At 41.3% G+C, this 27,965-nt stretch overlaps 1 protein-coding gene across 7 annotated transcripts in view; it reads left to right on the forward strand.

Annotated features, from left to right (window-relative positions):
- The window catches only part of FLI1 (Fli-1 proto-oncogene, ETS transcription factor), a 121,732-nt gene that overhangs the window by 46,695 nt on the left and 47,072 nt on the right, over positions 1–27,965 (forward strand). For 6 of the 7 annotated variants that reach the window (XM_072979019.2, XM_072979020.2, XM_078379824.1 and 3 more), the window contains one exon: positions 23,592–23,803. The exons of the other annotated variant lie outside the window; for it this stretch is intronic. In XM_072979019.2, coding sequence (XP_072835120.2) covers positions 23,592–23,803 — 212 coding nt within the window. The remainder of the gene's footprint in view (positions 1–23,591; positions 23,804–27,965) is intronic. 7 annotated transcript variants of the gene reach the window in all.

Genomic DNA, 27,965 nt, shown 5'->3' on the forward strand with positions numbered 1-27,965 from the left:
AGGATTAATCGGTTTTCAATGCACTGTAGGTCAATGGAGACTTGACTTACAGACTTTTTGACTTGAGAACCGCCTTCCAATACGGATTAAGTTCTCAAGTCAAGACCCCACTGTATTATGGCTTGGGGGAAAGCCCCTGCTGGCACCACAGCACCTAACAAAGAGGATTGTGATGATGGACGAGGTACAGGGATTTGGACTCTGGTCGCTGGCCTCGCTGTCGAGTTGGACTTAAGTCACAACAGCGACTCAACTCAAACTTGACTCAGGATTGTTGGGGGTTTTTTAATGACTCAATCTCAACTCATGACTTGGAACCCGCCTACCCCTCCCTTTTGCTCTGGAGTAAAAGCTTATTTTCATTAGGGACTCAGACTTGGGACTTGGTAGCAAAGACTTGGGACTTGGGACTTGTCAACATCCCCGAGGACGAATGACGACGCTGGAAGAGCAAAGGAGGGAAACTCCAAACAAATTGCTGATTTGAGTGTAGATCACATAAGCCAGCCATACTGTCTGTAGTTTTTGGGTTGTGCCTATGTTCTCATTTATTCCATCGCACAGAGAATAGAGAAAACCCTTCTTCTTAACCTGGGACCAAAGGTTAAAAGATCTCATAGCACCCCTTTATCCCCTTGAGTCCTTGCCTGTGCTTATTTTATTTTTATTTCATTTTATTTTTCTGAATGTTCAAGCACCATTTTTTTTCAGACTACCTCCTTGGGATAAACACAATGCTGCTATAAATATCCTGGCGCTGTTTCCTGTTGTTCTTACTGCAGCTTGTGAAAGCTTTTGAGTCTGGGCGGAGGGTGTGTCTGTCGTCCATGCGGTGACACATCCACCAGCCATCTACGCTGCTTCTTACGTCCTCGGCAGTGTGTCCTGGAATAGTTTTCAGATCTTTTTTTTCCTCTCAAGACTTCTCCCGCCCTTGTTTTGGCAGATGGCAATTCAGTACGATATAGAGTATATTGAGTAAATGGTTGCAGCAGAATGTTGATCCTCCCTTTTTTCCTGTTACACATTTTTACATGTGTGCCTGTACTCACACACAGTCGTAGGGTGAGACAGAATTGTGTGCAACGTGTTTGGTTGATATAAAGTGGTTTCCATGCTTAGTTCATGGACAACCTAATCCCAGATAAGAAAAAGGGGTTGAATGTGTTATTGAGTTATTTTGCAGTTAGGTTGTATCAGGTTGATTCAGGTTGAAATCCTGTTGTGTAGTGTAGGATGTTCCACTTCAGTAGGCCCATTGAATCAGTGGGGTTTGTGAGTCAACCTCTATGATACGGGAAGTGGCAGAAATGGATATTTTATCCAAAGTGTTGAAAGACTGTCCAATACAAAAGGCAACTGAAGGATGGGGTTTATTATATAAATGGCTTGAGTCACCAGATAGTGCTTGAATAACATACGGTAGATTTAAACTAGGATGTAAATGTAAGATATAATCTGGAGAGCAATTAAATTGTAGAAAAGCAGAAAGTCGATTTGATATTGCAACATGAATAGATTGGATGTCTGTACATTTTGTTTCTCCTCCCCCTCCTTTTCCCCCCATTTCCCCCTTTACCTTCTGTATCTCTTACCTTATCCCAAATTATTATTATTAATAGTAATCAAAACTTCTGTATGAATTCCATTGATTCAAATGGAGTGGGTCCATTTGAATTCATGGAATTTAGAGAGCAGTTGACTCTCCAAACCACCACTGATTCAATGGACCAGCTTTAGTGCTATTTGCTATGCTAAGTGACAGGGATTCAGCATAAGCCTCTGACCCTGGCTGATGTGGTGGGGTGGCAGGGAATGTTCAGTAGCTTAGCTCAGCAGTTATGGCTGTCCAGCTTCTGTGAGGAATGGAACAGTTGTCTGCTGGGCTTGGAAAATATCCTACAAAGAAGAAGGCCAAGGGCTGGAAAGATCTCAAAGTATAAAGCAGTTTTGGATTGGAGTCCCTCATCTTTCAAGGCTGTTCTATTTCCAAACACCTTATGCTGTCAGAAAAGTCTTCCTAAAATTTGTCTGATGTAAGGATATAAAAACCTTACATGATGGGTTTCTGTGTCCCATCCTGCTTATTCTTCTCAATCTTGATTTGCACCAGGTTGCAAGGTGAGATTTTTTTTCAAGTACAGTATTTATTTATTTATTTATTTATTTATTGGACATATACCGCCCCATAGCGCTACAAGCACTCTCCGGGCGGTTTACAATTTTACTGAAATGCAGACCTATTTTTAATGCATTTTCCTAGCATGTCAGTTTATTTACATCTTTTATACAGAGTGCATGCTTCCCCATTTACTCAAGTGTGTGTGTGTGTGCATGCATGTATGTGTGTATCTACTGCAACGACACACTGTAGCCATTTGCCTTCTCAAATGCATGTGTTGTTTTGTGCATTCTTCTCTGAAATTCTCAATAAACCTCCCAGATTTGCAGATTTTCAAGGCGAGCAGAGTGTCTTCTCGCAGTAAGTTTCAGGAAGTGCAGAAAGCTTTCTTTTATCAAAGGGTTGATAAATCTCCTTTGCAGTAATGTCTACCTATTGTGAAGTTCTTGCCTGTTCTTAACCTCTCAAGTACATTGTATGGAATTTATCTTAGGATGCAAGTAGACAAGGAGGCTCTCCTGGGTTGATTCAGGTCAATTTGAGTCTTGCTATGGCAAATCTTCTGGTTAAATCTCTTTTTTTGTCCACATGAAATGTTTAGCTGTCCTGAGTAGTTGGGGGGGGGGAGAGCAAAAGCCACTTTGCACCTCAAACTGCTACAATCCGTATGGACTTATAAGATGCTGATCCTCCTCTGACATTAATATCATCCTCTCCTGTGCCTCTTTAAAAAAAAAAAAAAGGGCAGTGCCATAGCAGTGATCTGATGTAACAAGTTGTAAACCTGCAGTGCTCATCTACGTAGCATTATACTGGGAAAGCATAATTTTTAAAAGTGTTTCAAGGAGAGGAGACAAGAGGTGCTTGCTTGAGGGGGATGTTCCAGCTGTATGGCCAAACCTTTCAGGTGGGTTGCAAGTATGCCAGTACAGCCAGAACATCTCCCTCAAGCGAATCCTTTTGTTTCTCCTCTGAACCTTTTTTTTAAAAAAATATACACTTTTCCAGTATAGCGCTATATCAGTTCAGATTATGTCACTTGTCCATGTTTTTAAGGTTGCCCCACTGTCAACATCGCCTTAGGACATGCTACAAGCAGCAACAGCAGCAGCAACAACAACAACAATAACAACAAAGAGATGCTAGTAGAATTACTACATAGTAACACTAGCCTCTGCCAACTGAACAGAAATCAACCAATGCCCATAAAAAAGCAGGCTTACATGTGAGTTACTATATGTCATGTCAACAGAATATACACCAAATTTAGCTATGCCAGATGTTGGGATAAACCACAGTGTATTTGCACCTTCAGTTATTCACCAGCATTTCCATTTATCCATATGCTGCCACATAGTTCTGTGCAGCTAACTACCACCATATCTTTCTATGCTTGTTGTGCCCTTTAACCAGTGATACCACAATTGCCAACTGTCATCCAGGAATCATGGAATTAGATCAAGCTGCTGGTTCTTATGAAATCATTTGCTCCAAGGCAGTAGCTGACTGAGTACTATTTTAATAATTCCTACAAACAAAATGCCAGGATTTATCATGTTATGCTGGCATTCAGATCCCCCTTCTCTTTTAGTACCCCATTATTAACTGTATTTTATCCAAATGGATTCAAGCGGGTGTCTGACCTTTCTTTAACTCTGCCTGTGTATATTTTAAAGAGATTAGCAACTGAAAATATAGCAAGACATTTTTTTACAAAAGTTTTAAAATAAGCCCTTATTCTTTCCCTTAGAACTGAATCAATAACCATCCAAATATTGGAGATCAAATAGGGGTGCTACTGGCCTGCACCCTCAAATCAAAGGAAACTAGCTAAGGAGAACTTGGATATTTTCTCATTGAGAAATAATCTCATTGGCTGGATCCCAGATTTATTTCTGTGCATCATTTCATGGATTTTTCCATACTTTTGCTTGGGGCGAACTGATGAAGCATAGGTAGAGTTTCACATTTCTGATTTGGAACACTGGTTACTTTCTCTCCCTATAGCATTGAGATGCCTTTGAGTTTTTGGGTCTGCCTTTGAATTGGTGATCTTGAAAGATTTTAGTATTGTAAATAATAAAATCCAGTTAAGCAAGCAAACAAACATATTTCTTAGTACTGTAGGGTTTGTTTTTTTAAAAAAAAATTGTGGCAAGAAACAACGGAAAGCTCCTTCAGTCTTTGCCTTCCCTCAGAAGGAGTATTTCGCAACATTGCACCTGTTGCATCAAAGGAATTACTGAAAGAACAATCTGCTCACACCACAAAAAATCTGCATTTTTCTGTTGGTATTAAACTGTAGCCTACTATGATGTGGCATCTTTCCAGTTTGTGACAAAGGAAGCACCCATTTTCTTTAATGATGTCCTCCAGCTAACAGCAACGGAAGTGGTAGCTGCCCTTTTTAAAGGAGTGATAGTTATTTGGACTGGCTTTTTCTCTGAAGAATTTTGCTTTCGCTCTCTGAATACAGCCATAATAAAACAGTGGATTTAAGGCAGATGGAATGGCCAAGAAACTGTTCATGTGTCAGCTTGATGCAACCCATGCTGCTATTTGTATGACCTGGGACTAGACTAAAGATCAACCTAACTATTAGACATAGGGAAGTGTCTATCTGGGGCGGCCAATTTGGTTTGTCATGGAAAGAGTAACAAAGAGTCAGCTAATTCATTTATTAAAATATTTACATGATTCCAGTTATTTACTGCCAAGAAGGGGGAAAGACCCCTGTAATATCTTCTGCCACCGATGCCGTAGGTTGACATAGCAGAAATAGAACCATTGTATCAATGGGAAGATAGCAAATCAATATTGAGGTAAGTTCTTATTGATTCAGTAGGTTTAATGGAAAGTAAGCACATGGCTTTAGGTCTTTGGAAGGCGGCTCCATTACACACTCTGCCTCAAGCAGATAGACAACCAATCTCTGTGTTGCTTGAGTCGCAGGATCAAACCAAAAAAACAAAAGCCATGCAATCACACATTTGAGCACAATGATGCAGTGTATACTCTCTGAAGCAAATCCCAATGACTTGAACTGCAGGATTACCCAGAAATGTAGCCAGATTTCATCAGTTACATGTAAATGACACATCGGAATCCTGTTCTGTTTGCCTCCCTCCCAGAATTTGGAAGGGTCTTGCTTGGGGGACATTCCCAAACTTTTGTAAGTTTTCCCACCGACTAACTAAAGAACACAGGAGGTCACAACACCCTCTCGCAACTGTTGCTGTTCCTGTTTAGTCATTAAGTTGTGTCCGACTCTTCATGAGTCCAGAGCACGCCAGGCCCTCCTGTCTTCCACTGCCTCCTGGAGCTGGGTTAAATTCATGTTGATAGCTTCGATGATACTGTCCAACCATCTTGTCCTCTGTCGTCCCCTTTTCCTCTTGCCTTCACACTTTCCCAACATCAGGGTCTTTTCCAGGGAGTCTTCTCTTCTCACAAGATGGCCAAAATATTGGAGCCTCAGCTTCAGGATATATCAGGAGATCGTAATCAGATCTCCTTATAGATCCAGAGATTTCTCCATGGTAAACTTTCTTTGATCTTAATTTGATTATCCACATTTACAAATCACTGATCTAATAATGAATATTCAGTTGTCGAATGTACACAAACCAATAAATATTGAGAGGAAAGTTTTCCTGGAGACAAGGAAGGGTAGAAATGAAATTTGTAGAAATCCTGAAATTTGAATGTCAAAGAGAGAGCAATTTTGAAGAATGAAGGAAGACAGTCTACTCCAGGAAGAAAGTGGGCATACTTATAGAGCAAAAAACTCTTTGAAGCGAGCAGAACAATTTTGGGGGGAAGACTGGAGTATTAAACACGTCGGGGAGATTAAATCAGTGAATGAGTTTCCCACTTTGCAACTCATGGGGGAAATATCATTAAGGTCCATTGGAGAAGCCAGGACCAAGAGTATTTGGGGGGCAGGCATTCCAGAGAATGTGAAGTAGGCTCCCCAGGTGTAACAGTGACATTTTACTCCATCGTGAAATATCAGTACCATCTATGGAGGCCCCATCCCCGCCAGACTGGGGCCTAAACAATGCCATATCTACCTCACAGGAGGGCTTTGCTTAAAATAGGTTTTGGGGTCACCAAATAAGGTCTCCTCCTTGGCTACGAGGGTGGTAGTCAACAACATGTGGAGGGCCGTTGTCCTGTCTCCCCCCCACCTACCTCAGTATCAGGTAGCTCCTGGATTAGAAAGGCTACCTCCTTGAGCTTCCTTAGGCAGGAAGTCAAGATATAAGGAACAGGGGTCAGAAATTCTAACTTTTGGGTCCACAGTCTCTTGAACACCCTGGGCAGCATGCCCAGGGTTCTATTGGCTGGGGAATTCTGGGAACTATAATCCAAAGCAGTACCATTTCCACATGTTGCTAAGAAAATATATATATATCATGTTCTCCTAACCAATGTACAATTGAGCTGGTTTGACACAAGGTATTGACAGTGATGTGAAAACTTAACTTTTTGGATCTCGCCTCCCAGGACACCAAGTTCTTAGAGTCCAAGGAAGGAATTTCTCTGGCAATTAAAGAGGATAGCAAGGAATCAGGTCATCATGTTGAGAGCTGTTATGGCCAACACTGCAATTATCTAAGGGCCCGGTCATGAAACTGATGTGGGGAATGGCTGCTGGTGAGAAGCTTCCTGTTTGTGCAGTCATAAAGAGGGTGACTGGAGCACAAAAACCTTCTTGCTCTTTCTTCATTTCTCTCTCACACAGACCTCTACAAATGTGGACTTAAGATGGTTGAAAACATAAAGATCTAAAGCTGGATACTTGAGAGTTAAGAAGTCAAGACTCTGAAATCTCAGTTTCCATTTTAGAAATGGTGCAAATTTAGAAATTTCATGTTATAAGACACTGACATGAAATATTCTCCCTTTCCTCATCTTAAGATAATGTGGTTTGAAACCAATGTTTCAAATAAATGTATGTATGTATGTATGTATGTATGTATGTATGTATGTATGTATGTATGTATGTATTTATTTATTTATTTATTTATTTATTTATTTATTTATTTATTTATTTATTTATTTATTTATTTATTTGAAATAGTTTTGCCCTGCCTTTCTCCTTAAAAAGGACCTGAGGCACTTGACAATAGACAATATTTAAAAGCTAAAAAAACAGTAAGTATATAAATATTAAAAAGAATTTAGGAAATTATTCCATTCTGTTCCAATCTATTCAAAACAGCAAATACAAGAAATACTTAAAACACATTTAAAAGCAAGGAGGCACAACAATCCATTAAAAAAATCCTCTCAGACAACCAATCACCGAGGGGAATCCTATTTGATGAGGAAGGTCTTTGTCTGTTTGTGGAAGGACAGCCAAGATTGGGTCAGCCTAGCTTCCTGTGGGAGGGAGTTCCAGAGTCTAGGAACAGTGCCAGAAAAGGCCCTCTTCCCTTTTCCCACCAGGCTTACCTGTGAAGGTGGTGCGACCAAGAAGGTGGTATCCCTTGATGAGCTTAACACCCGGGCAGGCTCATAAAATACTTCATTGATTCCGCAACATTCCTGATACCAGATCTGATACAGGCAGATGCAATGGTTGACAACTGGCAGCCCTTTGGCTTTTGCCATTTATCCCGATTTGCCCACCTAGGCGACATTTTGCTGGTGGTGGCCAGAGGCAGGGGGCAGGGTTAGGTGACGACTGGACTGAATGTGAAAATGCAGAAGTTCAGAGTGGTATTTATTTTAAGGGAAACTTTCCCTCTTATGTTCTGTCAAGTCAAACGTAGAGAGAAGGCAGCCTTCTCTCTAAGGGGCCGTATGGAATGGACTGATTTATGTCATGGGTGTGGGGTGGGAGGGCGGGGGGGGGTGGGTGGGCTGAGCTGGTCTGAAGCTTCCAGCCAAAGCTGTCCACCCACTCCTTTGAGCAAAAGTTAGTTTTGCACACCCACACGTGGCTCGAATGAGTGCGCCATGAATGGGGGCCTTTGTTCCCCGACCGAATCAACAAGACAGGCTGCTTAGTTCACGTCTGTGCCTTGCTCAAGGAGGAGAAGCAGGCCTGGGAGACAGATGTGCCCTTTAATTGAGCAGAAAGGTTAGCCGATTGTTAAGTCTTTCGACAGCGTATTCCTCTTGGGCTAAATGGGAAACCCGATTACTGGCAGGCCAGGACAGCAGACCCTACCTGCCCCACCCTCCTTGACCCCACAAAGAATGAGGATGCAGAGCTGTGATGCTAGTAGAACTCCATCTCTTGTCTAGGATGGTCATGTATCCAAATGTACACAGAAGAGTCTTGTGGTGCTTCGGTGTGCATATTCGTAGGGTGCAGTGTCTTAGAGCAACTCCATTTGTGGACAGTGCAGGAAGAAAAACTCTCTAACCTTAGGTGAAGGAGGCCCTCCACTTGACTCCTGTGCTTGCAATTCAGCTGTTGTCTTTACCTAAGAACCCAAGAACAAGAAGAACTAGGAACTGACTTAATGGAAGAAGGAAGAAAGGAGCGCCTCAGAGTAGCAGTCTGTAAATAGATTCAGAAAAGACAAGGAGGAGGAAAACACATCAAGTAGCTATGTACTCTCCCATCCCCCTTTGATTTCTCCTTACCACGTCACTAATTACGTAGGCTGGTGCTTGACAGCCTTCTGATTGTGAAGGGATGTCTGTAGACTGTGACTGATCCTCTGACTGATAGAATGTAGAGTCTAAATCTTGATAAGAAGAAAAGAGAAAATAGGCAGTTCAAGTCACCCATCCACATTCAGTACCTGGATTCTGTTAGAGAGGTATGCAACTCACTGAAGCACTGTCAACTCCACTATGGTGGATGGGATGTATTATATTTCTATTTAAATTAGAGGAATGATTCTTACTTCGATATACTGTATATAATGCATATGTATATAACCTCATATACATATCAGAGGAATGCAGCAGTGCCCTTCCCCCTAAATCAACAGAAAACATAGATTTGTGTGCTTGTGTGTGTGTACATTATTGTTTGTACATGCATACACACACACACACACAGAGAGACAGAGAGAGGGAGATCTGTCTGTCTGTCTGCAAACATATCTTTATCCATAGCACACATATTTATATCTATATATCTATAAAGAATCTGTGTTTATGTGTGTGATCTGCTATGTGTTGCATGCATCCCAAAATTGCTTTTAATCAGCAGTGATTTACCTTTAATCAGTGGTGATTTGCTACTGAAGGTGACATCATTGCTGTTGCACACATAGAGCAATAGGATTCCAGCTAATTAATCTTTATAGCAAAAGGACCAGGGAGTTGTAATTTGTCACTTCATGAGGAGGCCCAGGAACCTTATGCCCAGAGCCAGGAAGAAACATGTACTTCCAGTATGTTAACTTTCTGGAGAAATAAAAGCATGATGCCAGTCTTTATTTTATTTTTATTTTTTTTAAAAATCCTATACATTTCTCCCTTCATCAGTGTTGGGGTTAGTGCCGGACCCCTCTGTAGTGCAAAATCCATGTGTAACTCCATTGCCCCCCCCCAAAAAATAACATAACTACAAAGCATAAACAGTTGATTCACACAGAGACAACAATGCTCTCTATTGGGGTTCTTTTCCATGCCATTGACAATCCTTTCCATGCAGTACTGTGTGTAATGAGCTTTAAAGGTCCTTCTGAGTCCCTGATCTACAGGCTGAATTAGAGATGTTGTGTTTGGGGGCAATTAGACCACTTTGACACCTTCTGTGTTGAACTCATGGTTGTGGGTGGCCAGAGGCACATTATTTATTGAATATTTATTCAATCAAGACATTTTCTTGAAAGTGATTATCCAAAGAAGAAGGATGTTGCCCACATTTAGTTAAGTGGGCCTTGTTTGATCATTGGTTTATGTATCCGTTTCTGTAAACTTGGTTGGTTGGTTGGTTGGTTGGTTGGTTGCAATATTTATTTATTTATTGAAAAAATCTGTACATAAGCAAAACTGTGCTGCTCAGACTACTGTAGTGCAATTCAAGGGAGCAGTATGCGTTGCTTTTCTTTGTTTCGTAGTAGTAGTAGTAGTAGTTGTTGTTGTGTAACAAATAACATGTAATTGTTACTTCCAATTTTGTGGGAGGACGTTCTGGGCCAACTGTGGGATTTTGGGCCTAGGTTTTCAATGCTTTTTCTATTTTGAAGTTTATTTTGAGAAATAGAATTAAAAATAAAGTGGCAGTAAAGTGGTAGTAATGCATTACTGCTGGCTGGATAGCTCAGTGAGTTACATTTCTGGCTGCAGAAACAGGGGTTAGGAGTTCAAATGCCCACGGTGCCTCCTGGGAGAAGAGCCAGCCGGTGTATCCTTGGGCAAGCTGCACAGTCCCAGGGCGCCCCCCCGAGGAAGGGAATGGTAAACCACTTCTGATTATTCTCTACATAGAAAACCCTGGAAAGGATTGCCGTAAATCAGAATTGACTTGAGAGTGTGTGATTATTATTATTAATGCATTGCGAATGAGTTATTTTTAAAATCAAGATGTAATTGCAATGCTAATACATTAGTTGTTTTTTTTTCAACTAGTAGTAAACCTTTGGGCGTTTCTTTAAATTGAGGTTTCATGTTCTGTTTATTCCTAGTTTACTAAACAAGAAGTTGTGTGAAAAAAGAGCAGTGTTTGGAAAGAGAGTTAAAGCACTGAATGCAATGTTAGCAGAGAATAAGTTAAGCTTACTTCTGAATAGATATGCCTAGGATGGCCTTGTGACTCATTAGTATTATTAGTAAGTAGACAATTTATTTCTCAAGACCACAAGACATAACAATTTAAAAGCCATAAAGTTAGGTAAAAGAGGAAGGAGAAAAATCTTCACTTTTCTTCATTACTTTTTCATAAATCAATAAATCCATCAATAAACTTCTAAGTTTTGGATACTCTAAGCGGCAGAACCAAAAGCTGGCTTTGGTTTTCTCAGGAAGGAAGCAAACACATTTCCTTCTAGGACAGAGAAAGGTAGACTTTCAGTCTTGTGAAGCCTGCTTTTTAGAAAAGGGTTTCCTATGGTTTGTAATTTAAATCTCCAAAGAAGAGTATGCATTTAGGATCTCTTAAGAGTTAGGTGTAATGTCTGTGTTAAGTGATCTGGACTTTGATGTCCATACTCAGAGCCAGGGACATGTTACCCAAGCCGTATTAGATCCTTAGGCTGCAATCCTTTCCTCATTTCTCTGGGAGTGAATATACTAAATAACCCTTCCTCTGTTTTCACCACCCCTCACTACCGCCTGCTCGACTGTTCCACCCACTCACCCCCCCTCCGTCTAAAGCCTGATCCAATAGGATGAGGACAATCTTTTTTAAAAAAAACATTTTGAATGAATGAGGTGTGGTGAAGGGAACTAACAAGGGTGCACATGCGGATGAGGAGCAGCAGCTGAAAAGATGGGGGAACCAGCAACACTTGTCAGTTGCAGGCAGCAAGAGAACTTGAACCATCACAAAATCACGTAATGCCATGTTTCATAACAAGATGTTTTATCATTCAACCTGCCGTCAGGAATTGTTTTTGAATTTCCTGACCATCCTTACCAGGACATCAGAATACCATATTTTTCCATGTATAAGACACCCTCCACTTTTCCAATCCAAAATTAAGAAATCTAAGTGGGGCTTAGCAAGTGCAGGGGGAAAGGGATCAAAGCACTGCAGGATCGCTTTGATCCCTGATTTCCCCTCCACTTGTTTTTGTTCTCTCCCCAGCTTACTTCCATGTATAAGACGACCCTCAATTTTTAGGCTAAAGATTTTAGACAAAAGTATAGTCTTATACATGAAAAAAATATGATAATTCTTTATCCCAAGACCAATGCAGGAATTCTGGCAAAGATCTTTTGCCCCAAAAAGGAGTCAGCTTGTCATTTGCACCAGTGTGTACATTTTCTAGAACAGTACAGCGCTGTGTTAGCCTCGGGTCTGAGCAGAGCCTGTGAGGAGCCCCTAAAACAGCATTCCTTCCAGGCCTGCAAACCCACCAAGCCCCTTGGGTCCCACCTCGCCCTCTTCTGGAGAGTGGAACATTCATGAAGCTGCGCACAAAATGAGATCAGTGAAGCCACCCCAGAGCACTTTCAGCTGTTGAAAAGCTGGGTTTTATCTCCCCAACAGTGCCATTGCGACTGACAAAGAAAATATCTTGATGTAATCCCGCTGAGATGTTTTTATTGGAAGGCCTCAAGAGAACTTTGTTCACAACAGCAATCTATGCTTGTTTCCTATAAGTCTATGCAGAGGCAAACTGGTCAGCGTGGAGCCAGAGGCTGGGCTGGGCATGTAAAGAAAACACAGATGCATGACAGCCCAGTGGGGGCAGCAGTTTTATGTTGTGCAGCCAAATGTGGGATCCAGTTGGGAGCGAGACCCAGATGAGTTCAAGGGAAGGGCAGATAGCATACCTCTTGATCCACAAAGAATCTGGCTAGGCAACTCCACGCCTAGAGTTTTGATATAATTAGCCGCACACAATTGGTGACTTGCTATTAATTAATTGTGTGTCGTTGTCATTAACTAAGTTGCAACCTAGTGTATTGCAACTTTATCTCAACAAGGGGTGAATGTATTGCTTTTGGAGTACAAATGCAACTTTTCAGTTGCTTTTATAGCTATATCTATCTTCTTGTGTTCTGTGATTCCCCCATCTTGAATACACCATATTACTGATTTTAATGTTTATGATGTTTTTATGATATTTTATGATATTTGTAAGCCACCCCGAGTAGACGCTGTCTAGGGGGGCGGGGTAGGAATCAAATAAATAAATAAATAAATAAATAAATAAATAAATAAATAAATAAATAAATAAATAAATAAATAAATAAATAAATAAATAAATAAATAAATAAATAAAGGTGAGTGACCTTACTGAGTAATGGCGAAGTGGTCTTAACTGACCAGATAGGCGGGATATAAAATAAATAAATAAATAAATAAAATAAATATCACATGATCCCAGTGCTGGCTCAGGAGGATACATTTCACGCTGTTTCCTTGTGTTCTCTTGTGAGTTCTGATGAGGTGAACAGGAGGAAATTGTGTTTAGTAGATGCATTGAAATTGATGCATTAAAATTTCCCAGACTTTTTGCTATGATAATGTAACCATAATTGTAATTAACTACTCTTGGGGCCTTGGAAGTAAACTATCTAACTCTTTGAAATTGATTTCGAAACTCCCATCAGGCCCTTGCTTTTTTCTCCATAATGTCACAGGTGGTATGAAATCTGCTGCTCATGGTGTACGTAATCACATAAACTTGCAAATGATCTTAATTGTGGGAAAACATATGTAAGCATGCAAAACAAAGGGCTTTTATGGGCCCAATCAGTAAAAAAAATGTTTTGCAATGATTTCGGTACAGAAAGTGTAGAGATGCTCAAACACTGGTATAAGAATATATGTATGTACTTAAAATATTTGCACCCTACCTTTCTCCGGATAGGATCCAAAGTGGCTTTACAGTATTAAAAACAAACAGTATTACAACCTTAAAACAATATATTATAACATTATTTAAAAAGGATTCGTTGTTTAGTCGTGTCCGACTCTTCGTGACCCCATGGACCAGAGCACGCCAGGCCCTCCTATCTTCTACTGCCTCCTGGAGTTGTGTCAAATTCATGTTGGTTGCTTCGCAGACACTGTCCAGCCATCTCATCCTTGGTCGTCCCCTTCTCCTCTTGCCATCACACTTTCCCAACATCAGGGTCTTTTCCAGGGAGCCTCAGCTTCAGGATCTGTCCTTCCAGTGAGCACTCAGGGTTGATTTCCTTTAGAATTAATAGGTTTGTTCTCCTTGCAGTCTAGGGGATTCTGGACTGCAAGAATTAAACATATAATATTAAAACTAGCAGGTCTAAAAATACACCAGAACCAACAAAACATAAGAGCCCATTTTAAGAACCCAGTCACGAAGCCTGCCTGAAGAGAAAGGTCTTTGCCTGCTTGTGGAAGGATAACAAGAGCAAAGTCAGCCTCATATGGGATGGAATTCCAGAGTTTGGGAGCAGTGACAGAGAAGTGGAATAGACAGTACCGGTTGCACCCACCACCCTCATAGGCATGCCTGGTGAGGGTGGTGGGTGCAACTGATCCCATCTACCCCCTCAGCGCGGTACGAGCTGAACCCATCAGGCAGTTCTCATAGACAGCTTCATGCTGGGAAGGTCCCATTCATTCATGATACCAAGAAGCTTTGGTGACAGAGACATGCATGAACTAGGACGTGCTGGGAAGTAGAGCATATTATTATTTATGCATTTAAAATATTTTTTACTCTGCTTTTCTCCTTAAAAAGGACCCACGGTGGCTTACATCATTGAAGGTTTGCATCATGTGTAAAGCTGAAAACAATGAATACATAACGGTGGTTTACATCATCAAGAGACAACATTTAAAGCGAAGAACAATGAGTATAAAGAGGCGGCTTGCATCATTAAAAGGCAGGATTAAAACTAAAACAATAAGTATGTGAATATTAAAAAGGAACAAACAAATACCACTCTGAGAGACAGCAAATATGAGTAGTATGAAAAACTCGAGGCAAAGCAGTAAAGCAGAACAATCCATCTAAAAGTCACACAAAAGGATATACAAAAAGAATCAAATTACTTCCAGTCAGTGTTGATCAGGATGGGGGGAATACTTAGCCATTCAGAAGATTTGAACTTCAGCTTTGCAAACCCCCAGCTGGTTAAGCGACAATGAGATGAGCAGAACACCTACCTGGCTTAGTCTAAAGGCAGATTCCTTAATAATGGCATGAACCGTTCCCACATTTACGTCAAACTCCAGCAAACCTCGTCAGAGCTTGGCTTGCATAGTTAAATGTAAGACACACAGCAAGATGGTGGTTTGCCATCTTCACTGAAGGGGTGACATAAATTTCCAACTCTGATTCGAACAGACTTATATTCTTCCCCTGTATTCGTATTGATTATATTCACTGTTTTTACTATGATACTTATTTGATTCTTTTTAAAAAAGATATCTGTATAATTCACTGTTTTTAGCTCTGAAATGTTGTCTTTTAATTGCTGTAAGCTGCCTTGGGTCCTCTTGTGGAGAAAGGCAGGGCAAAGATCAATCAATCAATCAATCAATCAATCAATCCATCCATCCATCCGCCCACCCACCCACCCACCCACCCACCAACCAACCAACCAACCAACCAACCAACCAACCAATCAATCAATCAGTCCATCAGCTTATTCATAAACTCTCAACCATGAGTTTGTTCTTTGGTGTCAACTTAACTTATTTCAAAGGAAAATGCATGTTATGCCCACTGTCTGTTCTGGTGTGTCCCTCCCCCCTTCTTCTTAATCTATCCAGTGTTTTTTTCCTTGGTCTTCAGTAAGACATCTCACTCTGGAAGTCAACATTTTGATCTTTGAACAAGACACTATCAGCACTTTGTGAATGTTTCCTAATGGGCTTCCGTCCATTGTTCTGGAAACAGCGTTGGGTTAACAAAACAGGATGTAACCACACAATGCTTATGAATGTGGCTGGAATAATAATGTCATGGGTAGGTTAAAAAATAAGAATGAATGGACATGGGTTGTGAAGGGCAGGTCAAAGGGTTTAAATGCTTCTCTGCTTCTCTGAATGAGTTGCAATCAGTAGCTGCCAAACTGTATCCTGGGGGGGGCTCTTGAGTTCCTGGTTGAGAAGATCAATAAAGGTGGGCGATGTTCCTTGACCTCTGTCTAGCTTATGCACCACTTTTAATATCTTGTTTTTCCCAATGATGAGCAACCACCATTCAGCTTTGGGTCCCTCTAAGGCACATTTTCAGAGGCAAGGTGAGCAGCTCAAAAAGGCAAAGGGGAATCAAAGCTCAGCCATTCAATGTACGTTTTTCCTATGGCCTTGGGGCATCCATTGAGTGGCTAGAGGGAAAGACTCCAATCTGAACCCCTTGACTGGACTGGATAGACAGAATGGACAGGTTGTACAACTCTGGGTTTGTTTGTTTGTTTGTTTTATATCCCACCTATCTGGTGTTACGATCACTCTAGGCGGCTAGTACGGCCAGGAGGCTTCGGCAGTTTAACATGATTGAAAACAGAAGGATGGCAACCATTTTAAGCCATTTTAAGTGACATAAAAAGAGCCTTTATTTAACAGTCAGAAGAGAAGGAGTGCCTTTCCAAAAAAAACCTTTGGAAATGAGTTTCACCTATAAGGAGCCACTAGCGAAGAAGCCTTAGCTTAGCTGAAGAATATGGGTCTACACCAGATAGGCAAGCTTTGGGGGAACCAGAAAGCTGCATTCTCACATAGAAGAGTGGTGTGAGAGAGACAGCTTGCTGGCACTCAGCTGGGTCAAAACCAAGAATGGACCTCAAAGCAACTATGGAGGAAGAGGCCCCTTTCTGTTGCAAAGGGACAATAACAGATGTGGTTGGGTTGCCAAAGAGCAGCATTTCATTTCCCAAGAGTTGAGGGCCAAGCTGAAGATCAGGTAGCCCTACATCACAAGTTAGGACACTGATGCTGAACTCAAGGGGCTGCAGTATTCAATTCTTTCCCTAGTCCCTGGCTTGTTGCATGACAATGTTGCATAGGTGCCACACACAACCACCACTGTGTGTGGGAGCCCTCACGTTGACCGGGGAATGGACAGGTGTGGGCACCCAACACTGAAGCTTTCTTTTGTCCAGCAATTGAACCAATCTCCTTTTTCCTCACCTGAAGATATTAGGAAGAATATGGGTTACAAGAGCCATGAGATCTGGGAACTTAACTGTGTCTTTGCCTCCTTGATGACCCCAATGAAGTTTTGTTGTTGTTGTTGTTCCCAGACTGCTAAAAGCGATCCCAGCATCCCCACCACCCAGCTGATTACGGATGAGCAAGGTGTCAGGCGAAAAAAAATGGGTTGTACAGGGGTCTCCATATTACAAACCTTCAGGTTGCCCAGGTGAATCTTAAAATAAATAAATCCAACAGTAGATGGAACATAAAACTCATTTTATCTCTTGATCCAGCCCCTTCCAACTAAACTGGATAAGATTCCCTCACTGTCCCTCATACCTTACAACTGCAATGCAGAATATCAGTGAGATGCTACTACTCTTATTTCCCTCCGGTCTTTTCTCAACGGCCACCTTTTCCCATTCAGAGTACAACACAAATTAACCAAAAACATCTTAAGAGCCAATAGATCTGATCCTAGGCCAATGGAAGCTGTGCTGAAAGCAAACCCCTCCCAGGCTAGTGATGTTCACAATTAACAATTCCTCTTCCCGTCATTGTCCTAGCTTTACATGAGTATCGTGTTGCATTCATGGGCTGAAGAATCTGACACAGGTTGGCTCCTTTTTCATCCTATCCCTTGTCTACAGCTAGTTTTGCCCTGCTGGTAGATAGACACTAGAGAGCAGGGCAGCTCTGTCTGGGCAGTAGACGTCTAACATCACCTGGCAGGAGAGGGTTCTGCTACAGAAGGTCGTTTTGGCCAGCAGAAGAAGCTGGATGATTCATCCTAGCCCATGAATGGATGCATATCTTTGAGCTAGGATTGGACAATGGATCTTTGATACCACCTGTTACTTCCCATATCCCACTGTAGCTAAACGTAACAGAACACTCTGGTGATGATGGTGGTGAAGGTAACTTCCCTGACTGAGCTACAAGTGTCCTGGAGATAAATGGAAAGGTCTCTTTTCAGGACACCTTTGGGGAATATGGGTTTTTGGATTTTCAGCTATCATGATGTAGCTCTGAAATGTCACCCACCCAAAGCTATTCTGCCTGTTATTTTTCATGGGCATTCCAGAAGGACTAAATGTTAACTTAAAGGCTCCTTCACTGCCAGCAGGGTGTTACATTATTCAGCAACATGCAGATGATGATGATGATGATGATGATTTTTTAAAATCTATACCTCTGATGGTTTCTTTTTTCGTTTTCGTTTTCCTTTCTTTCTTTCTTTCTTTCTTTCTTTCTTTCTTTCTTTCTTTCTTTCTTTCTTTCTTTTGGTAATGACAAGTACAGTATTTAAAATTCTAGCTGTAAATGAAAGAAAGGAGTGGTGATTCTTTTTTTCTTTTTTCTTTAATGCAACATGCTTCCTTTATTTATGCTTTTGGGGAAGTGGTTTGGTTTGCAAAGTAGCTGTTTCTTGCAGTCATCTTCTCCCCGGCCCCAAGCATCTCCAGCTGCAAAGACCATAAAACCTGCTAAAACAATATTTACAACTGTGTCTGCAATATGCAACTGTGTATTTATAGCCTTGGGTCAATGCTGACAAATAGAGATGCCTAATTATTTCCCAAGAAAACGAAAGCAACACAACTGGAGAGAGAGAAGGGGAGAGAGAGAGAGAAGGGAGGAAAAACTGAATCAATGTATGTAAGCTTATAGAGGGAACATGTTTCCCCGGGCATGGTCTGTGGGCAATTGAGCGGTGCTGTAAATTGTTATGTACATACCAGATGTGAGCGAGCATTAAGGGGAAAGTGGGGCATATTTGGTAAGAGGCGGCACTCAAAATCTTGAACTGATTTGCCAACTCAGATCAATCCACCAGGCGCAGATGGTTCTTGTTGGGATTAGCATGACAAGTTTCGCCCAGCTGCCAAATCAGCTGCAACCTTTCGGCCAGCGCAGCGCTGTTCCAAACTTGGAACTGGGTTGGATTCAGAAGACTTGGGGATTGTTTTTTTCCTTTTGAAAATGTACTCCTCCTTGCTCCTTTCAACCATGCTGCATTCACTATTCAAAGTATCCTCTGTTGCCTTAATGATACCTGTGGCATCTGGACAAAGGAAGAGACCTGCATGGGTGGATTTTTAAAGCACAGGGGAAAGGCATGGCTACAGAAGGAAAATGGGTTCAGGAGCAAGGACTGAATGTGGTTGATCTGATTTAACACAACCGGAGTGGAGTTAGTGTGTAGAGTCTGGAGCAAGTCCACATATCTTGCAGCCCACCAAGGTGACAAAATCCACCTTAAGGGATGCTAGATCAGCAGCAACTGATACCCTGAGATTTCATGGCCAAAAAACAAACGCCAGAGGGAAAGCCTTTGTGATGTCATAGAAGGATGGCAGGTAAGGTTTGCCAGGGCAGAACCATCGGAAATGGTCAACAGCTGAAGACCTAACTTTTCAGGCAGGCATTTAACTTTAACATCTGATTTCTAAAGTGACTCCCTGGGTGCTGGTTTTAGCTGTTCATCTTGGTCATTCATTTTGAAAGTGAATGCTTTTAGTTACTCGACATATCTGATTGTTCTAATAGCTTATTTTTTTTTTTTTATGTATTATCTTGTCTGCTTGTTTCCACCTTGTTAGCTGCCTTGAGACCTTTTAGGGCAAGAAAGGCAGATTGTAAATGAGACTGAATAATAATAATAATAATAATAATAATAATAATAATAATAATAATAATAATAATAATAATAATAATAATAATAATAATAATAATAATAATAATAATAATAATAATAATAATAATAATAATAATAATTAAGAAGAAGAAGAAGAAGAAGAAGTAAATAACACAGACAATGAGGCTCAGGATTTGAGTGAAACCTGGGTAACTGCACAACATGGCAAGCTGTTACCTGGGGCAAAAACCTTTTGGAGGACGGGAGAAGGCAGACCAGTGGCACCCAGGAAATGGTGGATGCGGGTGCCCAGGCAATATGACAAACTCGTACACAAAAATCAAACTTTCTGCTTACCCTGAGATTTGGTTCCTCATTTAAGGAAGCATAAGGATTGCTTGACACGTCAGATGACATTCTGAAATGTGACCCATATTTGGATGCCTGGAGGCAAAGTGAAGTTAAAATTGCCTCCTCCTCATTTTTATTTATGTTCCAACAACCCTAAAAGCAAGGCCATTGATTTGGCTTTGAGTGGGTCCGGTTCCAGACAGATCCAGCTGCTGGGTTTGTAGTTAAAAAAAAAAAAGCGACGTTTCTGAGCTCTAGGTTTTCACATCGCTTGGTCAGCTATGAGTGGCGCAGACTTGCTCTGGATCTAGGAAGGCCCTCAAGCAGAATTGCTAGCTTTGAAGGAAAAATAGGCCACGTTCTCCTGTGCCAGGACAAAATAGACAGAGGAATGTTGTGGGTAATTTTTTTTTTCTGCCATTGGACTAACGTGGTGAGGAAGGCCTTCTTTGTTTCCTTTCAAGAAGCCATGCTGCAGGGACAGGATAAGGCCGTCAGCCAAATGGGACTGAATAAACAAGCAGGCTGATCAATCCTCAAACATGATTAAAATATTGCATGTGTCTAGAAATTAGTTTAAGACAAAGATGGGAAATCTGTAGCTGTCCTGGTTTTATTGGATGCCAGTTCCCATCAGATTTCACTTGCTACTTATTTATTTATTTATTTATTTATTTATTTATTTATTTATCTATCTATCTATCTATCTATCTATCTATCTATCTATCTATCTATCTATCTATCTATCTATCTATCTATCTATCTATCTAAGAGATTGTTTACCCAGAAATGAAAGAGAAACCCATTCAGAATCCTTGTCCTTCATTCCCTGAGGTTCACTGCTTTCATTCTGAACTTACTAAAGTTTTATTAGATGCCTTCCATGTTTAGGGCAGTGCCTTCAATGAACCTTTTTGTGCAGCTAGTCTAGGTAGAATTAAGAGTAAGCTTGTTCAGGCTTCACACAACCTGCACCATTGTTTAGCATTACAAGAAAATACTGAAGCTTGGTTTAAGTTTGTGGACGCATTCCCTTCTCTCCACCCCTTTCTGAATTAGCTGCAAGAAAGAATTTTAAAACTTCTACTTTGGATTGACAATAAATGACATTTGCTCTGTTGTCTGAACTTGGACTAACCATGGTTAAAGTTTAGTGGGAACAAGCCACCTTTGAATGGTGATTGATGAAGCTGGTTTGTTTCTGCCATCACAGTTAAGGCTAACTACAGTTTAGTGTCTGGACACCTCACTAAAATGTGGTTAATCAAAAGTGATTGAGCAGGAACCTTCCTTCAAAAACAAAGAAAATTCAAAGTGTGTTGCATGAAGCAATCTCTGGTTGGTTTAAAAATTAATTATGCAGGCTACACATTGCCCCCCCCAGCTGGGTACTCATTTTACTGACCTTGGAAGGAAGGCTGAGTCAGCCTTGAGCCAGCTACTCCGGGTCAGTTTTGGCTGCAGTACAGCAGTTTAACCACTGTGCCACAAGGCTCCTTCCTCCTTTCCTTCCTTCCTTTCTCTTATGACAGCCAATGTTCTTGGGAAGTGTTAGGCTTGCATGAAGTCAGGATGGCTGTGGTTCAGTTGTGTGTTTTTTCTGAATAACATTTCAGTGGGCTACAACAGAACTACAGAAAACTCTTACCTCCTTCATTGTTAGAAAAAATATATAGAATAAATATCAAAAAAAAAATCATAAGAATGTAGGTGGCAAAATTTAACTATTCTGACCATAGAATTTTGATTGTGTACTTTAAATCTGTCGTGGAAGGAGAGGAAAGCTACAATCACACTGTACGAGCAGCAGCGTTTTGCTTCTCCGTGAGACAATAAACTGGGGCAGATCATGTGACCTCTTCAGTTGCATATTTTGAAATGCAGAACTGCATCTGAGGTGTTGACAGTCACTGTTAGATGGATTCTCAGAAGAGACCTGTTCCTCTTAGAGGTCAACGCCATCTTTGTTTTGTAATCTACAAAGAATATGCATGGGCAATACTGCATTTCAATAAGCAACCACAACATTTTGTGCAATCTAGGGCCAGGATGGTACACAGACCTGCTCCCCCCACGAGCACTTTAGGAAGACTGAGAGCCCACCAAATACTTAATATGCTAGATAGCTCAGTGGTTTAGACATCTGCTTGTGGAGCCAGAGACTGGGAATTCAGCTCCACACTGTGCCTTCTTGATAAGAACTGTACTCAATGATTCGCAGGGTCCCTTCCAGGTCTGCAGTTCTGAGATTCTAAGATCAGAACCAGCTCTGGAAAGATTTTGAACTAACCCTGAAGTATCTGGCAGGTTTCTAGTCCCTTTCTGTCTTCCCATAAAAACTTGCTCTGGCTTTTGGCTTTGGGGATATAATTTTTTTCTGTATTCACAAAGGCTTTCACGGCCGGGATCTAATGGTTGTTGTGGATTTTTCGGGCTCTTTGGCCATGTTCTGAAGGTTGTTCATCCTAGCGTTTTGACAGTCTCTGTGGCCAGCATCTTCAGAGGACAGCACTCTGTGCTCTGGTGTAGTTGGTTTGGGAGTTGAGTATTTGTGGCTGTGAGATCAGCTTTTGTCCTTTTCAGGAGATGGGTGATTAGTGTGTCTTGTTGTAGGTGTCCTTATCACAACAATACACCCACAACAGCATATGCTAATCGCCCATCTCCTGAAAAGGACAAAAGCTGATCTCACAGCCACAAATACTCAACTCCCAAACCAACTACACCAGAGCACAGAGTGCTGTCCTCTGAAGATGCCGGCCACAGAGACTGGCAAAACGTTAGGAAGAGCAACCTTCAGAACACGGCCAAAGAGCCCGAAAAACCCACAACAACCATTTTTTTTTCTCCTCTGAATTCTTTCCGTACCTCTGTTGTCCTTAAGGCATATTTCCTAACTACACCCTGCCTGCCCTCATAGTTCAGTAGCAGGAGCAGCAGCAGCAACGGCAGTCATAAAAGCCAGCCTACTCTCACATGCCACTGGCTGGAGAGAGCCAAGGGCTGGGTTTTCTCAATGGCCCTGGGGACCTGGGTTGTGCTCGGCTCAGCCACAGACGAAGCCCACAGCAATATGCCAGGAATGTAGCTTTGAAAACGGGGAAAGCCAGAGCTGGCGCTTTCCCAAGGACAATATTGTGTGAGATGTAAACACGAGGCCTCTGTCTCAGGTTCAGCCTGGCCAACTTGACAAAGATCAGGACAAGTAAATTCTGCAGCATGGAACAGATGCCTGCATTTGGGCGGCTGCATGTTCAGTTAGATGATTGTCACGCTTCTTCACAGTCCCTGGGACCTCTATCATTGTACTGTTTTCACAGAGGGGATGGTTCCTTTTGCATCTGGGCTGTGCACACGGGCTGGAGATTCTGGAGACTATAGTTCAGAAAAGAAACTTTCCAAAACTTCGAGCAACACATAGAGTCTTTGAAACATGAATCTGCCCTTCTCTATTCCTGATTGGGCAAATTTACACCATACAAAGAGTCAGTCTGCTTTACTGCTTTATCATTTTTCTTGGCTGGGTTCCTCTAGCCAGCTCAGTTTAAGGCCAACAACCCACAACATTTGCATAATGGATGGGTGGAAATGTGAAGATTTTGATTTAACCTGCAACTCTGAGGCAAATACTAGTTTCAGGCAGTGTCTCTCTGAAGGACACCTGCTTGCCAGCTCAAAGGGAGAACATAAAGCAGAGTTTCTAATCTAGTTATGACACCCAGGTTTTTTAAATTTTTTGTTTCTTCTCTTGCTCTGTTTAGGAGGCTCTCTCTGTGGTGAGTGAAGACCAGTCCCTCTTCGATTCCACTTACGGAGCGGCTGCTCACCTCCCCAAAGCAGACATGACAGCCTCAGGGAATCCCGATTACGGGCAGCCGCACAAAATCAACCCATTACCTCCCCAGCAGGAGTGGATCAATCAGCCTGTGCGGGTCAATGTGAAGCGTGAATATGATCATATGAATGGATCCAGGTGAGGAAGGACAAACACTTCTCAGATGTGTCTAACAAAATCTTTTGGTGCAAGTTTGGCGAGTTTCCGGGAGTTCGAGGGAAGATATTCAGATGCTTGGATCTGAGAAGCAGAGAGAATCGCTCTGATGAGCTTGATTTGAGGTGAAGGTACACGGTTTGTTCTGTTGGGGTAGCAAACTCATCCTGTTGAATAACTTTGTGCCCAATGTAACCCGGATCAGGCACCAGAAAAAAAATATGGGGAATGGGGTCTTTAAAAGTTTTTTTTTTAATGCTACCAGATCACCAATCTGGGATCAGGATTTTTGACTTTCAAATCCCCCCCCATCCTGATGCTCTCAAAAGCTTTCTCAAGGCAAAAGGCAGCCCTAGAGAGCCTTGGAACCTAAAATTGAGGGCAGACAATAATTATAATGTTGTTGTTCTTATGTACCATCCCATAGTCTCTGAATAGTTTACAACATAGTTATGCAAACAACATTTTGCCTGCCCCACCCCACCCCCAGCAAGCTAGGTACACATTTTACCAAGCTTGGAACAATAGAAGTCTGATTCAACCTTGAACCAGCTACCTGAATCCATCAGGAAGGATCAAGCTCAGGTTGTGAACAGAGGCTTAACTGCAGGACTGCAGTTCAACCACTGCCCCAGGGGACTCCTCTATTAATAATCATGTGCTGTCAACTCAATGTTGACTTATAACAATCCTTTTCAGGGTTTTCTAGACAGAGAGTGCTCAGAAAGGGTGTACCTTTCCCTTCTTCTGGGGGCATCCTGGGCCTGTGTAGCTTACCTATGGTCAAATGTGTTGTCTCTACTCATGGCAGGCAAGTGGGGAATTGAACTCCCAACCGCTGGATGGGACGGGTAAAGCACTTCTGAGTATTCTCTACTTAGGAAAACCTGAAAAAGGTTGTCATAAGTCAGACCTAATTGCAGATGATGATGATGATGATGATGATGATGATGATGACGATGACGACGACGATGATGATGATGAAGAAGAATTATAAATGCAACTATATACCAGACAAGGAAATTTAGTATGAACTGCTTTTTAAAGGAATTTTCCAGTCACTTGTGCATTGCTAGCAATGTGATTTTGCGCTGTGCGATTCCCTCCTCGGTTTGGAAATAATAACTTTTGGGCCTCTCTAAACCTTGGCAGTGGCACCGGAAAGATACACACCTGGATTGCCAAATGTTTGGTAATATCAAATCTATCTGTATTTTCCATAGGACAGAATACTTAAGAAGAGCAATTATGGCCAATTTATCACGCTCTGTTATTGAGCGCCCTCCCTTGCTTTGCTATCTATCCTCTATGCGTGATGTCATTCCCCCCCCCCCCCCTTGAACACAGTTGCCTCTGTTTTCTCTGATATGAGAAGATTCAGGAGCAAGGCCTACAGGCAGATTTTTTTTTTTCATAGAATATTGGCACGATGGGATGAATCTTCTGTTCCAAAAAGAAATGAGGACAACGTGGAAGGCACTTGCATGCCAGTTGAATGTTATTATTCTCTTGCGAGGCCCAAATAAATATTTTCTAGTGCCCACGGATGTACTGGATTAGCAGCTGTTCTTGTTTCACAAACTTGCCTTTGTCTCTTGCTTGGAAGAAATGGCCAACTTCTTTGTCGTAAGGCCGCCTTGCTGGTGTCAAACAAATTATATAGACCATAACGATGGAAATTTCAAACACTGATATATGAGAGGTGACCACGTAAATTATGACTTTGGTGGCACATAAATGAATTAAACCAAAGTGTCTGGATTGAAGCCAATGCCATCTCAGGAGAGGAATTCTACCTTTTTCTTAATTACTTGTTGTCAAGCACAGAACAGGATGTGAAACAGAGAAACTGGCTGTGATTGTTATTTTTTTTTCTTTCTTTTTTTTTTTAAAGGGATGATCTAAGAAGCTTGCCTTTTTTTCACACAAAAAGAGCTCTGCAGATAACTTCAGTTCATGTTGTGGAGTTTTGAATTTTGGTTGAAATTCCTTGTGCTATGAAGTAGAAGTACAGAGACCCACAGAGGAGAATAGCTTTGCATTCCCCGAATCCACCCTTTTTTTGGTTAACTGACACTCAAGGTCTCAATAACTCACTCTGAGACATTTGTAGGAGAAAGAATAAAAACACTTTGTTACTCACGGTTGTGAGCAGATCAACAGCAAACTAACAAACACAACTGACTTCTAACTGTTCTAGTAGATAGATAGATAGATAGATAGATAGATAGATAGAGAGAGAGAGAGAGAGAGAGAGAGAGAGAGAGAGAGAGAGAGCGAGCAAACACTGTGAAAAGGTAAATACAGTAATGAGATGTTAATTCAGATCAAGTTCAGGACAATAAAGCACAGTTTTACCAATTTAGATCCTTCCCAAAAATATTGCTGTCTTTCCTTAAAGAAAAAATAATAATTTTCATGGGAGTTGCTTTAAAGTAGGAAAGCCATCTCTGTTCTTTTTTTTTTTTTTTAAAGGAAGTGCAAAAAGACGATGTTTCTATGAATGGACTACATGTTCTATTACAGTGAATCCTTTGTTCTCACTAACAAATGTGTACCATTCAAAAATATGAGTACCTGCAAATTTTGCAATCTCTGACAAAAAAAATGCATGATATTGAGCTATCCTATTAAAAGAATTGCAAGGAAACTGTGAGAGTTATCCTTCTTGTAGGAAAACAAAAAATTGCAGCTTTTTTTTCAGCAGCAGCATTAGCAAAAACTTTAGTTTTGTTCAAAAACTTGTATTTTTGCCCAAAAAGTTACTTTTTATTTTAAAAAGATTCTACCCCAAAAGTTACTTTTTATTTTATTTTATTCTTTCCCATGTGAATCAAAATTGCAAATGTTTTCTTCCAAGACAGAATTACAGAAGTTTTATGCTTGGTTTTTTTTTTTCTCTTTCTCTCTCTTTGTAAGTTTTTTTTGTGAAAAATTTTCATAAATCAACCTTTTGCCAATAGCTTCCTCCTGACAAAAGGGATCCCATGGGAATCTCAGGACCCTGGGAGGGGGAGGGGAGTTTTTTTTAAAGTTCTAAAAAATTGTCCCAGCTGATGATGTCATCAGCCTTACATGATGCTATGGAACAAACAGGATATCAGCCGTTGTGGCCTCTCTAAATCTGTATTTTCTGAGGCCCTGAGTAAAATATCTGTAGGGAGATTGGGTTCTAGCATTTTGAAAGGATTTTAAGCTAATCTTTCAGAGAATTACACATTATGCTTCATTTTGAATTTTTATCTAGGCTATTTTATTCTCTCTCTCTCTCTCCCTCTCCCTCTCTCTCTCTCTCTCAATTGCTTTCTCTCACACTCACTGTTCCTTTTTCACACATATCAGGGTCCTTAATACTCATCTTTCTTCCCAGCTTAATTTGTTAATGATGCCAAAGTAATCCGGAGAGAAGAAGCCTTGGTTATCATCTGCAATTGTGAACGAAACCTAGCCTTTTAATGCCTGTTCACATTGTTACCTTGGCTATTATGATTTCTTCTCTCCCCCCCCCCCCAGTCTCCTGGAGACAGACGGTCCTTGAAAAACAGCTTAAATGGTCACAATCTTGGCAACGGGGTACTGAGGGAAGCCTGCCTGAGATTATGCTGAGTTTTTGCAAAGGCAAGAAAGAGCTGATAATGAAAGAGAAAAAAAACAGGTGTCGTTTTGAGATTTAATAAGACCTTTTTTTTTAATGCTTGGCTATCTTGAATCAGAGAATTAGCTCAAATACGCAGCGATCTGCCATGCAGAAATCGCTCTTCTCAACACCCCCACCTCTCCATCACTGATACAGGAGTTTGGATTGGTTCCCGTAACTGGTTGCCTCGCTCTCCCATTCAGCCTCGCTCACCTGTTTTTCGTGCCCATCAGCTGCCCGGTAAATAGAAGAGACCTTCTTAGTGGCCAGTGTCTATGCCTAATGCAACTGGCACTGTGTTATGAATAGTCAACATTGCTTTCCTCCCGTTGTTTTCTTTCTCATAATTCCTCTCCCGCTCCAACCACTAAGTGCGCTCTCTTACGGGGCTCCAGCTGCCTCTTTAGAAAATGCTCTTTATTCTAGCCTTCACCTGTGCTCCCAACCCCAATGCTACAGCCTGCCGGATGATTTATTCTCTCTCAGGGAGCACAGATACTCGAATGT

This window comes from Pogona vitticeps, chromosome 8 (assembly GCF_051106095.1).
Source record: "Pogona vitticeps strain Pit_001003342236 chromosome 8, PviZW2.1, whole genome shotgun sequence".
NCBI classification, from domain to species: domain Eukaryota; kingdom Metazoa; phylum Chordata; class Lepidosauria; order Squamata; family Agamidae; genus Pogona; species Pogona vitticeps.